The sequence below is a fragment of the Camelus dromedarius genome, chromosome 31, assembly GCF_036321535.1.
Source record: "Camelus dromedarius isolate mCamDro1 chromosome 31, mCamDro1.pat, whole genome shotgun sequence".
In the NCBI taxonomy this organism is placed as follows: domain Eukaryota; kingdom Metazoa; phylum Chordata; class Mammalia; order Artiodactyla; family Camelidae; genus Camelus; species Camelus dromedarius.
The window spans coordinates 19,450,501-19,468,414 of record NC_087466.1 but is presented as its reverse complement, the minus strand read 5'-3'; the positions used below and the strand labels follow the sequence as shown (position 1 = coordinate 19,468,414).

General features: G+C 61.6%; 3 protein-coding genes across 10 annotated transcripts in view; 1 reads left to right on the top strand and 2 right to left on the bottom strand.

The window, feature by feature from the left end:
- Positions 1-9,445, top strand: part of PITPNM2 (phosphatidylinositol transfer protein membrane associated 2) — a 131,186-nt gene extending 121,741 nt beyond the window's left edge. For 3 of the 6 annotated variants that reach the window (XM_031442570.2, XM_031442571.2, XM_064481267.1), the window contains exons 15-26: positions 287-457; positions 1,009-1,158; positions 2,172-2,336; positions 2,841-2,993; positions 3,883-4,031; positions 4,399-4,515; positions 4,959-5,075; positions 5,185-5,333; positions 5,427-5,576; positions 5,989-6,172; positions 6,258-6,386; positions 6,478-9,445. In XM_031442570.2, the coding sequence (XP_031298430.2) occupies positions 287-457; positions 1,009-1,158; positions 2,172-2,336; positions 2,841-2,993; positions 3,883-4,031; positions 4,399-4,515; positions 4,959-5,075; positions 5,185-5,333; positions 5,427-5,576; positions 5,989-6,172; positions 6,258-6,386; positions 6,478-6,795 (1,952 nt within the window). In that variant the 3' untranslated portion in view covers positions 6,796-9,445. The remainder of the gene's footprint in view (positions 1-286; positions 458-1,008; positions 1,159-2,171; positions 2,337-2,840; positions 2,994-3,882; positions 4,032-4,398; positions 4,516-4,958; positions 5,076-5,184; positions 5,334-5,426; positions 5,577-5,988; positions 6,173-6,257; positions 6,387-6,477) is intronic. The other 3 variants (XM_031442574.2, XM_031442575.2, XM_064481268.1) reach the window with 3 other exon arrangements.
- A 588-nt stretch (positions 9,446-10,033) lies between these two features.
- Positions 10,034-12,296, bottom strand: ARL6IP4 (ADP ribosylation factor like GTPase 6 interacting protein 4). Of its 2 annotated transcripts, none has more exons than XM_010995919.3 (5): positions 11,659-12,296; positions 10,936-11,241; positions 10,737-10,854; positions 10,379-10,448; positions 10,034-10,299 (listed from the first exon to the last, which is right to left on the bottom strand). In XM_010995919.3, the coding sequence occupies exons 1-5, from the start codon at positions 11,927-11,929 to the stop codon at positions 10,243-10,245; spliced, it is 822 nt and encodes a 273-aa protein (XP_010994221.1). In that variant the 5' UTR covers positions 11,930-12,296; the 3' UTR covers positions 10,034-10,242. The 2 variants fall into 2 exon arrangements, with proteins under 2 accessions (XP_010994221.1, XP_031298438.1); XM_031442578.2 differs by having other exon boundaries at positions 10,936-11,220; positions 11,659-11,995.
- A 755-nt stretch (positions 12,297-13,051) lies between these two features.
- On the bottom strand, positions 13,052-17,804 carry OGFOD2 (2-oxoglutarate and iron dependent oxygenase domain containing 2). 2 transcript variants are annotated; one of them, XM_010995917.3, is made up of 7 exons: positions 17,669-17,804; positions 17,179-17,235; positions 16,313-16,426; positions 16,123-16,222; positions 14,622-14,749; positions 14,117-14,374; positions 13,052-14,042 (listed from the first exon to the last, which is right to left on the bottom strand). In XM_010995917.3, exons 1-7 carry the CDS (start codon positions 17,798-17,800, stop codon positions 13,779-13,781), a joined length of 1,053 nt encoding a protein of 350 aa, XP_010994219.1. In that variant the 5' UTR covers positions 17,801-17,804; the 3' UTR covers positions 13,052-13,778. The 2 variants fall into 2 exon arrangements, with proteins under 2 accessions (XP_010994219.1, XP_064337342.1); XM_064481272.1 differs by lacking the exons at positions 17,179-17,235; positions 17,669-17,804 and having other exon boundaries at positions 14,622-14,807.
- Positions 17,805-17,914: the final 110 nt, after the last annotated feature.

Genomic DNA, 17,914 nt, shown 5'->3' with positions numbered 1-17,914 from the left:
AGCCCCCGGGGCTCCAGCCTCCAGGCTCTGAGATGGAAGGGAGCCTTCTGCTATGTCAGTTGTCATATATATTTCTTTACTTAAAAAATCCTTTTCTACCACTGTCGTTATAACTTTTTCAGTTAAGACAAATTTGGCTAGTAAAGGGATAGTGGCCCCAACAGAAACATGCTTCTGGGTCTGTCCGCAACCCCGACCCCATCCCACCCTACCCGGCCTGCTCTAGGCCCCGGCTCCTTAGGGCTGAGCTAGCTCCAGACTCTGACTCCCACCCCCTCTGCCCCAGTTTTCCAGCTGCGGCCTGCCTGCCAGCAAGTCTACAACCTCTTCCACCCGGCGGACCCCTCAGCCTCGCGCCTGGAGCCACTGCTGGAGAGGGGGTTCCACGCCCTGCCGCCTTTCAGCATCCCCCGCTACCAGCGCTACCCGCTGGGGGACGGCTGCTCCACGCTGCTGGGTGAGAGCCCCGCGGCCCAGGCCGTGGGGGAGGGTAGGAGTTGGCCCTGCTCCTTGGGTGTCCCAGGCCGGAGGTGGCCCTGTCCTGCGGGGAGAGGCGGCCTGCACCCAACACCTTAGAAGCCAGACACCTGCGTCAGCACCCCCAAACCCTGCGGGGTGGGAGTGAGACAGCCTTACAGGCCGGGGCCTCCCCCCCGAGCTCCAGGGACCACGCTCCCCTCCCACTGCCCGGCCAGGGCAGGGCTGAGGGGCCCTGGCTGAGTCCTGGGCATTGTCCCGCCCTGTGAAGGGGCCCCTCACAGCAGGCGGCTGGCCCAGAGCCTCCAGCTCACCTGGCCTGGAGTTGGGGCCCTAGATCAGGGGCAGGGAGTGTGTGTGAGGGCTTCCTGTGGTCCATTCTCATCCCTCCCCGGGGACGGCCCGTCCCGCCTGCCCCCTACGTGTCCCAGTCCTGTCACGTCCTGTCCTTGAGAGGCCCTGCGTGTCTGTGTTGGAGCGTCCACACGAGTGTCTGTTCTTGTCCTCTGTTCTCTCCCCGTCTGCCTCTAGTCGAGACCGTGCAGAGAAACCCCGAGCTGGTCCTGGAGGGCGGCCCCCTGGCCCCGCTCCCTCATGGGGACGGCTTCCTGGAAACCAGTATCCCCGTTCCCGCGCTCACCTGGCAAGACGGGCCCCGCCCGAGCCCGGGCTGTGCTGAGTGTGTGTAACCCCCCTGCTCGTGGTGGTGTCTGCTTCGCTGGCTGACCGCTGGTCCTCAGGGACCCTCCATGCCCTCCTTGGCCACCTGGAGTCTGTGGGGCTGTGGTGCCGAGGAAAGGAGACCAGGAAGGATGGGTCCTGGGGAGTGGACTTGGCGCCTCCTCTCTGGACCCTGTAGAGGAGGCCCAGGAGCCCAGAGATGGGAACAGCTGTCCTCTGGTCACCCAGTGCAGGTGTCAGTGTGAGGGCTCTGACCCCATTTGTGAGGCTGACAGGAGCGGCCAGGAGTTGAGGTGAGGCCTCGAGCCTGCGGGACTCACCTGTCCCCAGGAGAAGCCTTCGGTCCCAGTGAGGGGTTGGATTCTCAGGGCCCCACGCCCCGACTCCCTGAGGCGGTCCAGGCACCTCCTGCATCCTGTCTAGGTGTGGGTCCTCTAGCTGAGCCCCTTTCTTCTGCCCGGCCCTCAGCCCGCGCCCGGGTGAGCCTGGCTGGAACCCTCAGCACCTGCCTTTGTCCCCACACACTCATTCAGGGCTGGCTCGATGTGGCCCATGTGTGAGGCTCATCCCTGGGAATCCGCCCCAGGCCCCTGCTATCAGGCCGGGCTGGGCTGGGCCTCAAAGGCCAAGAAGGCTAGACTAGACTGGGAGACTGGAAGGGTGGCCATGGGGGGCGTGAGCCTGGCCGCCTTGCCTCCCTGCCCACTGTGTCTGTATCAATCCGTCTGTCCAGCCCTGCCCCAGCCCTCCCTTCTCTCCTGCCTCAGCTCTGGGCCCTGCCCTCTCGGCCCTGCGCAGGCAGGCCCGGGCACACTTGGGCCTGTCTGCCAGCTGTGCTCAGATGCTACCGCTCTTCTGGGAGTTAGAGATGTCGGCCTTGCCTGGCACAGCCACCGCTCCGGCCCGCCCCAGCCCAGATTCACACTGGACCCCCTCCCACTGCTTGGGGGGGCTGGGGGCCAGGCTGGGCGAGGCCTCCTCACCCCTGGTCTCTGGTCCCTGTCCACCTGCAGCGGATGCACTCCAGACCCACAACACCGTCTTCCAAGAGCACACGGCCCCCTCCTCGCCCGGCACAGCTCCCACCACCCGAGGTTTCCGCAGAGCCAGCGAGATCAGCATCGCCAGCCAGGTGTCAGGCATGGCTGAGAGCTACACGGCGTCCAGCATCGCCCAGAGTGAGTGCGGCAGCGCCCGGGCCTGCCCTCCCGGCACTTCCCTCTGTCACAGCAGGGGTGGGGCGTCCTGCCCTATCACAGCCGGCTCAGCCAGGGCCGCTGTGCCCCACAGAGGACAGTTGGCAATGTCTGGAGACGGCTGGGATGGGCACCACTGGCATCTGGTGGGTAGAGCCCAGGGTGCTTACAGTACCCAGGACAGCCCCACAGAGGAGTGATCCAGCCCCAAAGTGTCCATAGAGGACTCTGGAAGGAAGGAGTGTTCACAGGGGTGGTCCGGTGGGGCCGAGTCCAGGTGGGAGCGATAGACCTGGGAGGAGGGGGTCCTAGCCCCAGTGGGGCAGGGGCTCCTTGAGGGAGAAGGTGGTGGGGCTATTTCTGGAGAAGCTGAGAGGAGCCAGGGAGGTGAGGTCTCCCTGTGCCCGGCCCCTCCTGCTGCCCCAGAGGGCGGAGGTCCCCCTCCCCCAGCCTGTCTGAGCCCTTCCTGGTGTTCTTGCTTCTCAGAGGCCCCGGGGCTGCTCAGTCACACCCCCAGCGTCAGGCGACTGTCCCTGCTTGCCCTTCCCCCGCCAACCCCTGCCACCCCAGGGCCCTGCCCACAGGCCAGCCCCAGCCTGGAGAGGGCCCCCCGCCTCCCCAACTTGGACATCAGAGAAGGTACTGGGCGTCGCAGGCCCTCCATGCGCATACGTCCTTTTCCTCTAACTGGGGTCACTCTGCGTTTCCAAGCATGTCTTGCCACCAGGCCCTGCCCACTGACCCCGCTGAGGCCTAACCAGGGTGCTGGAGGCTTGGGCTGGGAGCATCCAGGCATCCAGGGAGGAGGCAGGAGCAGCTGGGGTTGGCCAGGGGCGGGGGGAGCTGGGCTGAGGCCGGGTGAGGACCAAGGCTTGCCTGTTACATGGGCTGCAGGCAGAGAGCAAAGGAGCCCTGACCCGTAATCAGGTGCCATTTACTGAGCACCTCCTGTGCAGCCACCAGGGAGGCCCCCTCTGCAAATCTCACCTGGAGCTGGGCTGGATTCACATGTGGGATAGTCTGACCCAAGGCCCTCACTTCACACTCTGCCTGCTGGGTGCTAAGGACAGCAGGCCTTGCCTAGGGGTCCAAGAATGATGACTCCACCTCTGTGACGCCTTTCACAGCCTTGAAGCCTGGGGGCAGACTGGAGGAGCCTGGAGAGGGCAGTGATGGGGCCCCGGGCAGGGAGACTGGAGGAGCCTGGAGAGGGCAGTGATGGGGCCCTGGGCAGGGAGTCTACAGGACCTGGGACAGCGAGTCCTGCCTCCAAACCCGGCTTGTCCCCGCCCCCTCTAACTCCACATCCTCACTGCGGAGCCACAGCCCCCATCCCCGCCACCCAGGATGCTCTCGGGCCACTTGCCGCTGTCCTGGCTCCTCTGTCCTTCAGCCTGGGAGGGGGACTTGCTTTGGCTGTAGCCCTGTTCTTTGCTCAGAGTTGGGTCTTGTCTTTGGGCGGAGCCAGGCCCGAGGGGCCAGGTGACCCTCTGGGGCCCCACCCAGTCACAGCCCCTCCTCCTGGCAGTTGCTGCAAAGTGGTGGGGCCAGAAGCGGATCGACTATGCCCTGTACTGCCCTGACGCCCTGACGGCCTTCCCCACTGTGGCCCTGCCCCACCTCTTCCACGCCAGCTACTGGGAGTCAACGGATGTGGTCTCCTTCCTGCTGAGACAGGTACCCCGGGTCCCACTGCCAGGCACACCCACACCTCTCAGGAGTTCCCTAGTGACACCTCTGCTGACGCAGCCCCATTTCATAACTGAGGAGGGCAGAGAAGGACCCCAACCTCTGGCCCTAGTACATCCCAGAGCAAGCAGGATGGAGGAAGCCTGGGGGATGGTGAGTGGGGTGAATGGAGGTGCACATTCACAGACATGTGAATTCTAGGGGGCAGAGGGCAGACTAGCGGGTTGAACAGTGTCCCCCCTAGACTGTTACAGGGTTAGTTTGGCCCCGAGGGCCTCTGGTCTCTCCCCCTAGAACAGGAACAGGAAGCCCCAGGCCTGAGTCTGCCCCATGACCTCCCTCGGTCCCCTCCCAGGTCATGAGACACGACAACTCCAGCATCTTGGAGCTGGACGGCAAGGAGGTCTCAGTGTTCACCCCCTCGAAGCCGAGAGAGAAGTGGCAGCGCAAGAGGACCCACGTGAAGCTGCGGGTGAGGGGTCCTCTGGGGACCCGGGCCCCAGGGCTGTTGCCCTATTGAATCCTCATAAGAATACTCCCATCTTGAGGGGGCGGGGGTAGCTCAGGTGGGAGAGCGCATGCTTAGCATGCATGAGTTCGAGCCCCAGTACCTCCACTGAAAAACCAAATCCATAAATAAACCTAACAACCTCCCCTCTGCAAAAAAAAAGGACCCCATCTTAGAGACAAGAAAACTGGGTCACAAAGAAGTGTGCCGTCTTACTTAATCCTCAGTCTGAGGTTGGACCCCTTACAGACGGGGACCTGCACCGAGGCCGTGTATCTCAGTGGCCGAGCTAGGCTTTGCACCCATGCTCACCTCCCAGGCCTGTGGGAAGTTTGAGCTGAGCCCAGGAGACCCCAGCTGCCCCTCCATCCCCCACCCTGACCCAGCCTTGCTCCTCCTCCCCCCAGAATGTGACAGCAAACCACCGGATCAATGACGCGATCGCCAATGAGGACGGCCCGCAGACTGTGACGGGCCGGTTCATGTACGGGCCCCTGGACATGGTCACCCTGACTGGGGAGAAGGTAAAGACGCAGGGGGCCCACGGGAACACCCCGCCTCGGCTTCCTCTGGCTGGGGAGCGGAGAGGCCCGGGGCGCAGCCTGCCTGTGACCAGCCTGCCCGGGCCCCCAGGTGGACGTGCACATCATGACGCAGCCGCCCTCAGGGGAGTGGCTGTACCTGGACACGCTGGTGACCAGCAGCAGTGGCCGTGTCTCCTACACCATCCCCGAGACGCACCGCCTGGGCGTGGGCGTCTACCCCGTCAAGATGGTGGTCAGGTATGAGCTCCAAGCAGCGAGCAGGCCGGGCCGGACTCGTCCTGGGTGGGAGCAGCGGGCTCTGGGGGGTTCTGACCAGCTGCCCCCTCCCAGGGGAGACCACACGTTTGCCGACAGCTACATCACAGTGCTGCCCAAGGGCACGGAGTTCGTGGTCTTCAGCATTGATGGCTCCTTTGCTGCCAGCGTGTCCATCATGGGCAGTGACCCCAAAGTGCGGGCTGGGGCCGTGGACGTGGTGCGGTGAGTGGCCCAGAGCGGCCTTGGGGTGGGCAGGAAGCTCCTGGAGGCCAGGATGGGGAGGGCCTCAGGGGACTTGCAGCAGGGACCCTGAGGCTGGGAGGAGCTGGCACCACCACTTCCTAGCTGTGTGACCTTTTGCTGTTGATGGGTCAAGTTCCCTCACCTGGGAAGTGGGGCTGCTTCTAACGAGACCAGTTACACGTGCTGCCTGGGTGGGGGTTGGATGACGTGGGCCGTGAGCACCACACGAGGGCTGCCGCCAGCCTTGTTGCTGCTCTTACTGCTGGAGCCTGATCCAAGGTGCACCCCTTGGTGGCCCAAGTGGGTCGGCCTGGTTGGGCAAGGAGATGGGGCGGCCCAGGAGGGAGGACAGTGCGGCTGGGGGCCACCCAGGCTTGCCCCTCGCCCCCAGGCACTGGCAGGACCTGGGCTACCTCATCATCTACGTGACGGGCCGGCCTGACATGCAGAAGCAGCGGGTGGTGGCGTGGCTGGCCCAGCACAACTTCCCCCATGGCGTGGTGTCCTTCTGTGATGGCCTGGTGCACGACCCACTGCGGCACAAGGCCAACTTCCTGAAGCTGCTCATCTCCGAGGTGAGTCCCGGGTGGGAGGGGTGGGGTGGAGGCGGGCGGAGAGGCCGAGCCCATGAGCCCGAGCCCATGCCTGTCTCGCCCACAGCTGCACTTGCGCGTGCACGCGGCCTACGGGTCCACCAAGGACGTGGCGGTCTACAGCTCCATCAGCCTGTCCCCCATGCAGATCTACATTGTGGGCCGGCCCACCAAGAAGCTGCAGCAGCAGTGCCAGGTGAGTGGGCACAGGGCGGTCGGCCGCCCCGGGTGGGCAGCCCCGGGACACCCCCTGTGACGGCCGTCCTCCCCGTTGCCCTCCCCTGCAGTTCATCACGGACGGCTATGCGGCCCACCTGGCCCAGCTCAAGTACAACCACCGGGCCCGGCCGGCCCGCAACGCGGCCACCCGCATGGCACTGCGCAAGGGCAGCTTTGGCCTGCCGGGCCAGAGCGACTTCCTGCGCTCCCGGAACCACCTGCTCCGCACCATCTCGGCCCAGCCCAGCGGGCCCGGCCACCGGCACGAGCGGACGCAGAGCCAGGCAGACAGCGAGCAGCGGGGACAGCGCAGCATGAGTGTGGCGGCTGGCTGCTGGGGCCGCACCATGGCCGGCCGGCCTGAGCCAGCCGCGGGCCCCAAGTAGGGCACCGTGAGTGAGGCGCTGTGGTCCCCATGGTGCTAGGCCAGGGCGGCCCGCCCCGCCAGGATGCCTGGGCTGGGCGTGTACAGTCGGCTGGGGCCAAGCTCGTCCCATGGTCCAGCGGTGGGCACAGGCCGGGCCACACACAGTCCTCCCAGCCATGCCTCATGTCCTGGGGTCTGCAGCGTTCCAGCTTGTCGTGGAAGCTGGCAGGACGACCAGCCCCGGGATGACGGAGGGACCAGGAACCCCTAGTGTGGACTGGCCTGGAAGGCCCTCCTAGACACTTGCCCTGCGTTGACCTCCCAGCATCCTGACACCAGGCCCGGGCATGTCCCGTCCACTAGCTCGCCCTGATCCCCAGGTCCCCTCCCACTTGGTAGCAGCTCTGACGGGGGGACAGCCTGCTTCTTGTTAACTCAAGTTACTCAACTGTTCGACCTCACTGGTTTTGCACTGATTTTTGAGAGGGGAGACCCATTACCATCTCCTATGGCTACAAACTCGTTGGCATGCATGAAACTTCAGCATTTGCTGATCCACGACCTGCTGCCACACAGAAGGCTCCAGGGCGCCGAATCCTTGTACAGTAGGAAAGAAAGGCCATATTGTAATTTCTGCAGCTCCGCCTGGCCCGCCAGCCCATGGGAGCCCCAGACCCCGGACCCCTTTCACCTGCCCCAGCTGGAGCACAGTCCGGCCGCCGGCCTGGTATCAGCTCGGCCCTCGGCACAACCCAGACTTTGAGGCCGGTGAAGATCAGCGGTGGCTCCTGAGAAGCCTGGCCTCGGGCCGTGGGGCCTGGACAGACCTGGAGGTCTTTTCCGCTCCTTGCTCCTTGCCCACCGTCAGCCGGCTCCATGCCTGGGCCCGCCCTCCCGCGTTTCTACACCTTTCTACTTCTCCGACCTGATTTCTATGAGGTTTTTTTAAATGAGCAATCCTTGGCTGCTTCCTTTTCTTAACTCTTTCAGTACCAAATGCAGCCCCTCCACATGAAAACACCCAGCACTGTGACGGAGTCCAGCCTGGTTTTGGGTCCCAGGGCCCTGTCCCTGCCCATGCAGCGGGCACGGGCTCCCTGCCTCACCTGACCCGTTAATTCCACTGAATTTCTACTCTGGGGTGAGTGGGGCACACACTTAGGGTTTTTTGTTTTTTTTTTTTTAATGCCAATTCCGTTTTGATGCCGAATCTAAGAAGCCACACAACTCGCTTAGTTAGCTTAAGGGCAGGCAGCCGTGACTTCATTTCCTACCTGGTAAGGACCATGCTGTCCCACTCGCTGGGTCTGAGCATCAGCCCTCCCTCCCCAGAACCGAAAGCCGTCTCAGCTGTGGCCCTGGGGGGCCCTCTGCTGCTCCCCCACCTTCTCCGAGGTGGGGGACCCTGCCAGGCCCCTGACAGCTGTCCAGTGACCAGGCTCCTTCTGTGAGAAGCTGCTGCCAACCTGGATATGGCCCCAGGGCCTCGTGGGCTGGACAGGGAGGTGCACAGACGGATGCTAACATCTTCCCGTATGTAGATATGTACAGCCAAAGGGTCGTGTAAATGTTCTGCGAAAGTGGGTCTGTACAGAGCGAAAGCTATTTATTTTGTGCAGAGAAAAATGTCTGGAGAGATGGGACCTTCAGGGTTTATTCATATTTAAGATGTAGCTTTTTGTTGTTGTTTCAGGCGTTATGTATAAAGCGACGATTATTTTATGGACCAAATTTTAATGTAACTGTTGCAGTGGAAGTGCAATATCTAACCCCCTGCCCCCAGCAGGAATCGCTCGGCCCGACAATCACAGCCCCGGCGAGGGCCCCGCGGCCAGTGCCTCCTGTCGGTCCCACCTCACCCCATCTCGCCTACCGTCCCGGTGACCAGCCGTCCAGAGGAGCACCTGGAAGAGTCCCGGCCCGCCTGCAATAAAGGCCGGGAGGCCGTGTAGGCAGCGGGCTTGGCCTCTCCCAGCGGGCAGCTCCGCCACGGCTCCGAGCTCCCCGCCTGCCTGCCCAGCCGCCAGCCATGCCAAGGACAACAGCAATAGTCCCCGGGCCTCTCCGGCGGCCCTCAGCCATAGACGTGAGGTGGGCACCCACCCTCCCTGTTGGCGCCTCTCTTCTGTATCCAGGTCTGCTTCCTGCCTCCCCGAAGATTCCTTTTGGCACATTATCCTCTTAAGGAAGCACCAGTTTTTCAGAAACTAAGAGAGAGAGGACAGAGTCCTTTAAAAATACCAAAAATGTTTACAGCATTGGGTGCTGAGCTGCAGGGCTCAGGCCCGACCAGTCGTAACCAAAGGGTGAGGCAGGCCTTGCTGACTGCCACCGCCCCCCAGCCTGTTAGAGTAGAAGCCTTAGTCCCCCCTCCCACCCCACAGCCCAGGACCGAGCCTCAGCCCGCCACCCGAGATCTGACCACCTGCCTTCTCTTTGATTTCTAAAGAGGGATTCAGCAGAGACCCCACGCCCCTTCCCAGCTCGGTCTGAGCTACCCGCCATGTCACACAGTCTTCACGTCTCGGCCCCTCCTGTCCGTCTGGGCCGTGTGTGCAGTGTCCTGACTCGCCCCGCCCACCCCTGCTGTCCCTGCTCCATCGGGCCTGAGTGTGCTCTGTATACAGTGTCCTTGTCTGTTACACCAATTAAAGAAGCAGGAAGGCTTCCTTCTGGGTCTCATTCCTGCGCTGGCAACCCGTGCACTGGGTGGGGGTGGGGGCTGGATGGGTGCCCAGCCTGGCCTGTGTGGGGAGAGGCTGTCCTCCCCAGCACACGATGCCAGCCATGCTCACCGTAATACCCATGTGCTCACGTGGGCCTCACCTATGCTGGGCCCCCTTGCTGCCCCTTCCCAGGGCGTGAACTGTTTGTCCTCATACCAACCCAGTGAGGTAGGTGGGTGCTTTGCAGAGGACACAGCTCGTAAGCTGGGCCCCAGTTCCTCCCAGGCCACCAGGACTCTCCACTGTTGTCGTCTGCAGGATAAACACAGTGAGGGCAGCAGTCCAGCTCTGAGCCTGAGGAACTCCATGTTAAGAACCAAGTCTCTGGTCTGGGATTCAGCTAGGGGTGGGGGGTCGCCCAGCAGGCTGATCTACGGATGAGGATGGCAAACGTGGCTGGCAGCCAGTGCTCACTACCACCGGGGTACTCCCCAGCTTTCCCCCAAAGCTCCCAGAACTCGTTTTTTGCCCCGGAAGTCGAGCTACACACTTCCTTCCCCCTCAGCACAAAAAGTAACAGCACAGAGCAAGTCTCCAACCAGGGAACATTTAATAGCTGGGAAGTTGCGCTATTTCAGGAGACAGGGAGGCTGACTAAGCCAGTGACCCCCACATCTGAGAGGAGGCTGGGCTGTGGGAGAAAGGCACATAGTGCCCATTGGGCTCCCTGCTGCTCACCCTGAGGCCAGCCTCCAGGCTGTGCCACCAATGCTGTCCGCAGGCTTTGGCCAGCGGGGCCCTCAGGGCAGCAGCCCTGCTCGCATCTGGAAGGCCAGACCATCTCCTCGGGTGGCTTGCTGGGGGAGAAAGCACACAGGGAGGGGATGCATCAGTAACAGAGCTGGGGGTGGGCACGGGCAAGGGGGCGACACCCACCTTGTTGATCTCTCTGTGTCGTTCCTTGGTTACAATTTCCTCTAACACCTCGCCATCTCCCTTAATGAGCCTAGAAGAGGAGGTGGGAAGCAGGCTGAGCCTTTAACTGAGAGGCCAAAACAACAGAACCAGAAGCACTGGCAGAGGGGTGCCAGGCTTCAGGCCCCCACCAGCCACTCCGACCCTTCCCACTCTCCCACTCTCGGGACAGGAATGAAGGCAGCTGCGTGGGCTCTGCCATCAGACCAGCCAACAGTGGCTCTTTGAAGACCCTCCTCAAGGCCCTTCCAGCCTGTGCCATCACTTGCTCTGGGCAATGGGGAGGAATGGGCAGAGAAGCCCACCACGTGCACCCCACCTGGTGCGTCCTGTCTCCGGGTCCACCACCTTGCGGATGATGCTCTGCCGGGCATCCCACTCCTCCTTGGTCATGGGCTTCATGGCCTGGATGCGGGACTTCTGCTCATCGGTCAGGACTGGAAGGGGAGATGGCAGGGAAGTGGTGGTGGAGCCTCGGGAAGGGGATCCTCCCCTCTGCACACTGGGCAGCACAGTACCTGGGCCATCCTCTTCCTCCTCGGCTGATCTGTGCCACTGGTCCAGCGAAGGTCCCGGCAGAGCCTCAGCCTGCTGCACCTTGGCCTTCTCTTTGCTTTTCTTCTTCAGTTTCTTCTTCCTTTTCTTCTTCTTCTTCCTCTTCTTGTCCTTGTGCTTCCCCCGCTTCTTCCGGCCATCGCTGGAGGAAGAAGAGGAGGACGAGGAGGAAGAGGAGCTAGAAGAACTGGAAGAAGAGGAGGAGGAGCTGGATCGTGGTCTCCTCCGGGCCTTGTGCTTGCTTCTCTCTGTGATGCAGGGAGGTGAGGCTGGAAGGCCAGGAGGGGAAGAAGTAAATCTTCGTCCCCTTGCTCTGGCCTGTAGCAGGCTCAGGCTGACTACAGAGGGGTGAGACCGTCCCGGCAGGGCTTTCCCGGCTATGGAGAGGCACTTTCCGGCTCCGCAGTCACTGTCTGCCCAGGAGCAGGGCGGCCAGCCCCCACATCTCAGGCTCAGCTGCACCAAAATATGATTAAGTGCTCCCTTTGATCTGTACTCAATGGGTCAGCCCAGCCCCTAGATTCTGAGCGTCCTTCAATCCAGATATCCAGGATCTACACTCCGTGTCCGTCTAAATATTGCTCACTGCGACTTCCCCACAGCCAGACTGTAGAAGGCCGCCCAGCTGCCCGCAACTTCCTTTCCATTAAGTTCCCTCGCCCCTTCCCATTCCCTCTGGTCCTCACCCTCCGCCCCAGAGGAAGTGGTGCTGGCCTTGCGGCTCTGGGATCTAGAAGCTGAGCAGCTCCTCGAGGCGTCCTTGCTGCTCTTCTTCCTTTTCTTTTCCGACCCTCGCCCCCGGGACCGGCTGCGACTCCTCGAGCGCTTCCGAGAGCCGACGTGAGCCATAGCGCCGCGAGCTGGAGACAGGAAGACGCGCTTAAACTCAGGATCCCGCAGACTGGATTCCAAGGGAGGCTCTACTGTGGGGCTGGTCCTCTGGGACCCGGTACCCATCACCACCCGGGGCAGGGATATGAAGGGGCCCGTGCAACAGCACAATCTTCACCCACCCCCCGATCCCGGTACCCTAGGTTCTTCGCGGACACCCAGACCCTCCGCTGCGGCCCCTTTAAAGGCCCGCCCCCGCCCGGACGCTCCACGCCTGCGCGCGCGGCCCAGGCGGCCCTAGGACGGGCCGAAATCCTCAGCTGCCAGGTGCGTTCACCATCCCTTCCCGCGCGCTCCTACCCTCCTCCCCCGCACCCTCTGCGGCCTAGCCGCTTTAAAGAAGGTCCCTGGGGCCGCTCCGTTCCCTCCTCAACCGCCCATCCGGCCGGACCGCCAGCCCCGCACCACGCCTTCGCGTGAGGAAGCGGCAGCTGGGTGATTTCCGGCCCGCGGCGGTGCTCCGGGAGGCCGTCCGGCTGCGAAGCGAGGAGCTGCTGCCTTTAGTTCTGCAGCCCCAGGTTCCGTCTCTGGGGCAGCCCAAGAAACGGGGTGTGGCGCGCCCGCCTCCTGAGCGAGCTGGGGATCCAGGTTTCTGCCTCCAGGCCAGTACGAGGCCGTGCCTGTCCCCGCAGCTCCGGCCAAGAGACCTGCTCTCCAGCCTGGCGCCAGTCCCTCCCTGAGCTCGCGGGCCCTCTCCCACAGCTATGGCCTCTGCCCTTTCTCGGCGCGCCTGCAGCACCCCCAGCCTCCCTGAGGCCCTAGGAAAGAAGGCGACTCTAGCGCACAGCTTTCCTCTCTGGATTGTCTGCAGGCACTTCCACTCCATTAGGACGTGAGCTCCAGAGCCTTAGTCTTTCCAGCGTCCCCATCCAGTAATACAGAGGTCGCAAACTAAAACGTCCCTAAGGAGCAGAGAGATCATGGCAATGAATGAGGGACGGACCCCCTGTGAGAAAGTGCCTCATGGGCCTGTCTAGAGTACGGGCAGCTGAGACTCTGCTCCCGCTGGTTTCTGCAATGTGGATTGGGACCTGGTGTTTATGATCTTCCCACTTCCCCGGGGAAGCCAGAACTCAAGATTGCAACATGGAAAATGCTCTGAAACACAGCAGGGCTGCACACCTCATCCAATCTTGGGGCCACCAAGTTGCAAACCCATCAGTAGTAATGACAGCAACAAACACAGAAGACTGTTATAAATCACTTTATAAACAGTAAGTCATTTGATTCTCACAACGGCTGTAGGACATAGATACTTCCCAGATGAGGAAAGCAAGACACAGAGATTTACCCACAGTCACAGCTGGAAGTGTCCAAATCAGAATTCGATCCCAGGCAGTCCGGTTCCAGAGTTCCTGCTTTTAACCCCTCTGCAGTAAACCAACGCTCAGCAAACCAAAACTCAGCACTGTCTGGAAGATGCTGTTGATGTACAACCCAAATTCTCTTTGTAGACAGGTGCACTCTCCCACAGCCATGCTGCTGACAAGTCACACCTTGACTCTTCTCTGGACGATTCCCTTGGTCACTGGGAACCACCTTGCCCTGGAGATGGAAGTTACTCACCCCCTCCCTACCTGGAAACATTCTATAGGCAATAACTGATGTTGGGGGCAAACTGGTACGATTCACGCTGCAGAGAGCCCCATGGGATCAGGCTGGAACTGGATGCCATTGGAAACGACATCTTGGCCCAGCTCCTTCCTGCCCTGTCCTGCTTCCACTTCTCCTGAGAGTACTCCCTCCTTAAACCACCTGCACAGGAATCCCCATCTCAGGCTCTGGTTCTAACAAGCCAGAGCCAGCCTGTCTGCTGAAAGAATGACCCAGTAGCCTGTGTCCTTTTGAACCAAGAAGTGCTGAGGGCTGCAGGGTGTTTATTTCTGTCACCCCCCAACACTGGCCCCAGCCAGGTTCAAGTCAGCGCACACACATCCACGGTGGGGGGCTCCTCGCGGGTGAAGCCGTCTCCGAAGCCCTCGTCGTCCACCAGGTCGGGCTTGCGGCAGCACATGGGGCAGAGGTGGTTGCGCACAGCAGAGGCCCGGAGCCAGACGACCAGGTTCCAGCGCTCACCAGCGCCCAGGGGCCGGGCCCCGTGCAGCTGGCCCCCTCGGTGCAGGATGCCCTGGGCCACCACGTGCTCCACCTCCAGGGGCTTGGCCAGGGTTGACGGTGCCTGCAGACAGCGGGGCTCAGGCCTGGGTGCTCCCAGGAGCCCCAGCCTTGCCCCATGGGGTCACATACACTAACCTGGAAGAGGTCCCCGAAGTATAGGGTGCCCCCTGTGAAGGCCTTGCCCAGGGCCACGTTGAGGGTGAGCTCGGCGTTATCGTAGTGGCAGCCCAGCTCGCGGTCCTGGCCTGGAGCGTATTTGACCACAAAGGCGCGGTGGCTGTCCAGCCAGCCCCCGCCACAGTCCGGGTACAGCAGGGCCATCAGCGGCTGCAGGAAGCGCTCCCGCAGCGGCGTCACCAGTGGTTCATCCAGGCCCAGCTCGTGGAGCAGCACCTGAGGGAGTCCCTGGGGTCAGCAGGGAAACTGGGGTCCCTGGGGAAGTCACTTACTAAGGATAGTGGTAAGTGCTTTGCAAACATCAACTTGCTTAACTTCCTAATACTCCCGCTGTGATCTCATTTCACAGACGGGGAGACCAAGGCTCACAGGGCCATCCAGCTCGTCTGCAGCGCCAGGGACACTTCTCCCCAGACCCCAGATCTCCCCACCTCCTCAGCCCACCAGGCGGCGCCTCACCCACCCCGTAATTGTTCATGGTGTTGGGTCTTCCCTTGGGCATGTCCGACTGCTCGAAGTGCTCCAGCTCCTCCAGCAGGGCCTGGCAGAACCACGCCGTGAACACCGGCAGCCGGTAAATACGCTTCTCCTCTGCGGGGACGGGGAGGGAAAGTTGATCGGCCAGGAGTTCCGGTGTGGGTTCCAGTCTCTGTCCGTACGATGGGGATGACAGGGGTACTCACCTCTCAGGCCATTGTGATCATTGAATAACATAACGTATACAGCAGGGGAGCCCTGTCCTCAGGCCCCTCACTCATCCCTGGAACCTCTCACCCTGCCCTGAGGTCTAGCCTCCCCATGGAGCCAGCCACAGGTTCCTTCTGCAGCCCCTCCCCTGATGAGCCACCAAAGTCTGCACCCCAACTCAAGCATCTCTGTTCCCCAAACAGGAAAGCCAAGAGGCTGCTCTTTCTTGCTGGGCCCCAATGGGGAGAGGCCAGTCTCAGAGTGACGAAACAAACATTTCTCGACAGATGCACCAACGCCCAGAGCTAGTGTCCCCCACACTTTGGGCCAACTCACAGCCCAGCCCCAGCCCCACCCAAACAGCCTCCACCCAGTCTCACCTGCAGTGAGGAGGGGCCCCCTGAGGCTGGGACAGGAGTTTCAGCCCACATTCCACCCTGGGCCCCCCAACAGCACACAGACTCCACAAGGGGGCAGGCTTAGCCATCTGTCTCCCCGCATTATCCCCCAGCCCTAGGCTAACAGTCATCATAAGACTAGAAGACACTTTCTAAACACTTACTGTGCGCTGAGCTTTTTTGCCCCATGTACCTCACTTACCATCACGACACCTTATGAGGTGGGTGTTATGACTGCCCCCTGTCACAGTTGAGGACACTGAGGCAGATCTGTAAGGAACTGCAGGGGCCCCCCTGCCCCAGGGAGGTTAGCCGGTGGGAGGCCCCGGCAGGAGGAAGGATGTGGTGTTTCTGAATCTGGCCACAGCAGCTGACTGGCATCCCCTCTCCCAAAGCTCCAGGTTCCAGCAGGTTCGAGAAACTTTGTTCTTGTCCACCCCTTCACATCTCAGCATAGGAACTGCTCCCCACCCCCACCCCTATTGCTAGCCCTGGGGTGGGCCCTTCACCGTCCATTGCTGGTCCCTACCCCACATTTGCCTCAACTACCCCTTCCTTAACCTCTTCAGTCACCCCCATTTGACTGTGCCAGCTGGCTCATGTCTGATCCAAGCCACTGAGTCACTGTTAGGTGTGTGGGTGGGTGGATGAGTGAGTGAATGAATGAATGAATACAGATAAGGGAGTGAGTGAATGAATGAATGCCTACAGATGAGGGAGGGAGTGAGTGAGTGAATGAATACAGATGCTCTGTTCCTGGCAAGTCCATCCCACTGGCCCTTCTAGCTCCTGGTTTGATTTTTGAAGGCAGATATGGTGGGTGGAGGAACCCCAGTCTCCCACCCCCTGGTCCTGCCAGGTGACAGGCCAAGACCTCACCTGACACTGTCTCCAGCCGCTGGAGAAGGCCCTCAAGGTCTGCGCCTGGTGATGCACTGTATTCAGCTGCGGCCAGAAACTCGGGGGCCAAAGCCACATCCTGGGGGCAGAACACACCAGCTGTGGGGCCGACAGCCCCCAGGCCTGCATGCCTCTGCCTCCTTCCAGTCACCTGCCCCCTGCCCAGTACCTTCAGCGAGTTGTAGACGTCGGGCCGCACCGGATGGTAGGAGCTCGCGATGAGGGCTCTCCTGGCAGCCGACTCCTGCCCCAGCCGCCGCCGCCGCTCTACCTCCTGCTCAAGCTGCGGTGACACAGGGCCTGATTACCAGGACAGGGCCTCCCACCCTCCCAGAGGTCACTGTACAGTTGAGGAAACTGAGGGTCAGGAAGCCTAGGGCAGGGCCAGGGCTGGGAGCCAAGTCTCCCTGTGCTCGACTCTACCAGGGTCAATGGCAGGTGCTAAGCTGTTAACTGAAGAGGATTCCTTCTAGAAGGGGTCCATTCCACTCAGGGCTGCCCCAGCCTGAGCCTGGCTGGGCTGAGAGGCCCTGGATGCACCACAGCCAGCTAGGCCCACCCAGGGAGGGGAACTGAGTCCCAGTCAAGCCTTGTGTTACAGAAGCTGCAGGGGGCTGTCCCGGGCAGCTTCCCACCACTAACGCCCAGGTGAGGGAGTCGGTGGGAACCGGCAGCAGCGACAGAAGTGAGGTGGGGGGAAGCAGGAAGAGCCCGCAGGCAGGCGGCCCTGGGTGGGATCTCAGCTCCAGCTGCTGTGAAACCTTGGGCAAATGACCCCTCTCTCCGAGCCCAAGTTTCTCATCTCAAAAGAGCACGAGGCAGACAACTTGGCCTTTCCTGCTTTCTCTTTTTCTGGTGCCAGGACCCAGGTGCTGTGGTGAGTGAGGACAGGAGGGAGAAAAGGGGAAGTCTAAGGAACGCTTCAGGGATCTGGCACTGGCAGGCCTGAAGCTGGGAGACCCCTCAAACTGCTGACACAAACCTAAAGAGGAAGGGCAAGGCTGGGTGTGAAGGGTCGAGGGTGGGGAGTGTTACCTCTCCCAACAGCTGCTGGAAGTCCTTGGGGCTAACACAGCCTCGACTGCGCAGGATCTGGGGGCAGAAAGGCCAGTGAGCGCGACTGTGTGACCTTGAGCAAGTCACTTAACGTCTCTGAGCCTGTTTCCCCTCCCTGAAATGGAGACAAGGGCCCCGACCTCACGGGATCGTGGTAAGGGTGAAATATGGTAAACACGCCAAGCACAGAGCAAGGTTCCCAGCTGCCCTTGGTGATAACGCTGACAGAAGTAGTCCTTGGAGCCCGGCCGTGCCCTCAGCGCTATTTGCCTGTTCATTCATTCGTTCCTCACGACAGCCTCACTAAAGAGATGCTGTTATGCCCATTAAAGGTGAAAGCACCTAGAGGTTGTCATTCTTGTCAGATCTGAGAGCGCCAAAGGCAAAGCAAATGACCTGGGAGACAAAACTTCCTCCTCCACCACCCTTCGCCTCCCATTTCTCCGCAGAGCCAGTAGAGGCCTCTCACCGGGCCGTAGTCCTGGCGCAGCTGCTGCTCGCTCCGGAAGCGCACGTGCAGCCCGTAGCGCGCCAAGTACAAGTTCTCGGAGCAGAAACATGCACAGCGGCAGAAGCGCCGCGGGGCAGCCGCGGTCCCCATGGTGAAGAGCCGCACGCCGCCCCGCCGGCTTCCGTAGGAGCACTTCCGGGTACGCCCCCAGCCGAGGGGGTGTGGAACCAGTGACCAAGGGTCCGTTCTAAATTCCCAAGTGTA

What these genes read in the sequence shown, in the direction of transcription:
- OGFOD2 (XM_010995917.3), bottom strand. Translation starts at nt 17,800, where the DNA reads ATGGGGACCGCGGCTGCCCCGCGGCGCTTCTGCCGCTGTGCATGTTTC. An exon ending in ACGTCTACAACTCGCTGAAG is followed by an intron (nt 16,223 to 16,312) that starts GTACTGGGCAGG and finishes TTCTGCCCCCAG; the next exon opens with GATGTGGCTTTGGCCCCCGA. An exon ending in ACTTCGGGGACCTCTTCCAG is followed by an intron (nt 14,043 to 14,116) that starts GTTAGTGTATGT and finishes CGCTGTCTGCAG; the next exon opens with GCACCGTCAACCCTGGCCAA.
- ARL6IP4 (XM_010995919.3), bottom strand. Translation starts at nt 11,929, where the DNA reads ATGGGTACCGGGTCCCAGAGGACCAGCCCCACAGTAGAGCCTCCCTTG. An exon ending in CACTTCCTCTGGGGCGGAGG is followed by an intron (nt 11,242 to 11,658) that starts GTGAGGACCAGA and finishes CTGGCCTTCCAG; the next exon opens with CCTCACCTCCCTGCATCACA. An exon ending in GACACAGAGAGATCAACAAG is followed by an intron (nt 10,300 to 10,378) that starts GTGGGTGTCGCC and finishes TTTCTCCCCCAG; the next exon opens with CAAGCCACCCGAGGAGATGG.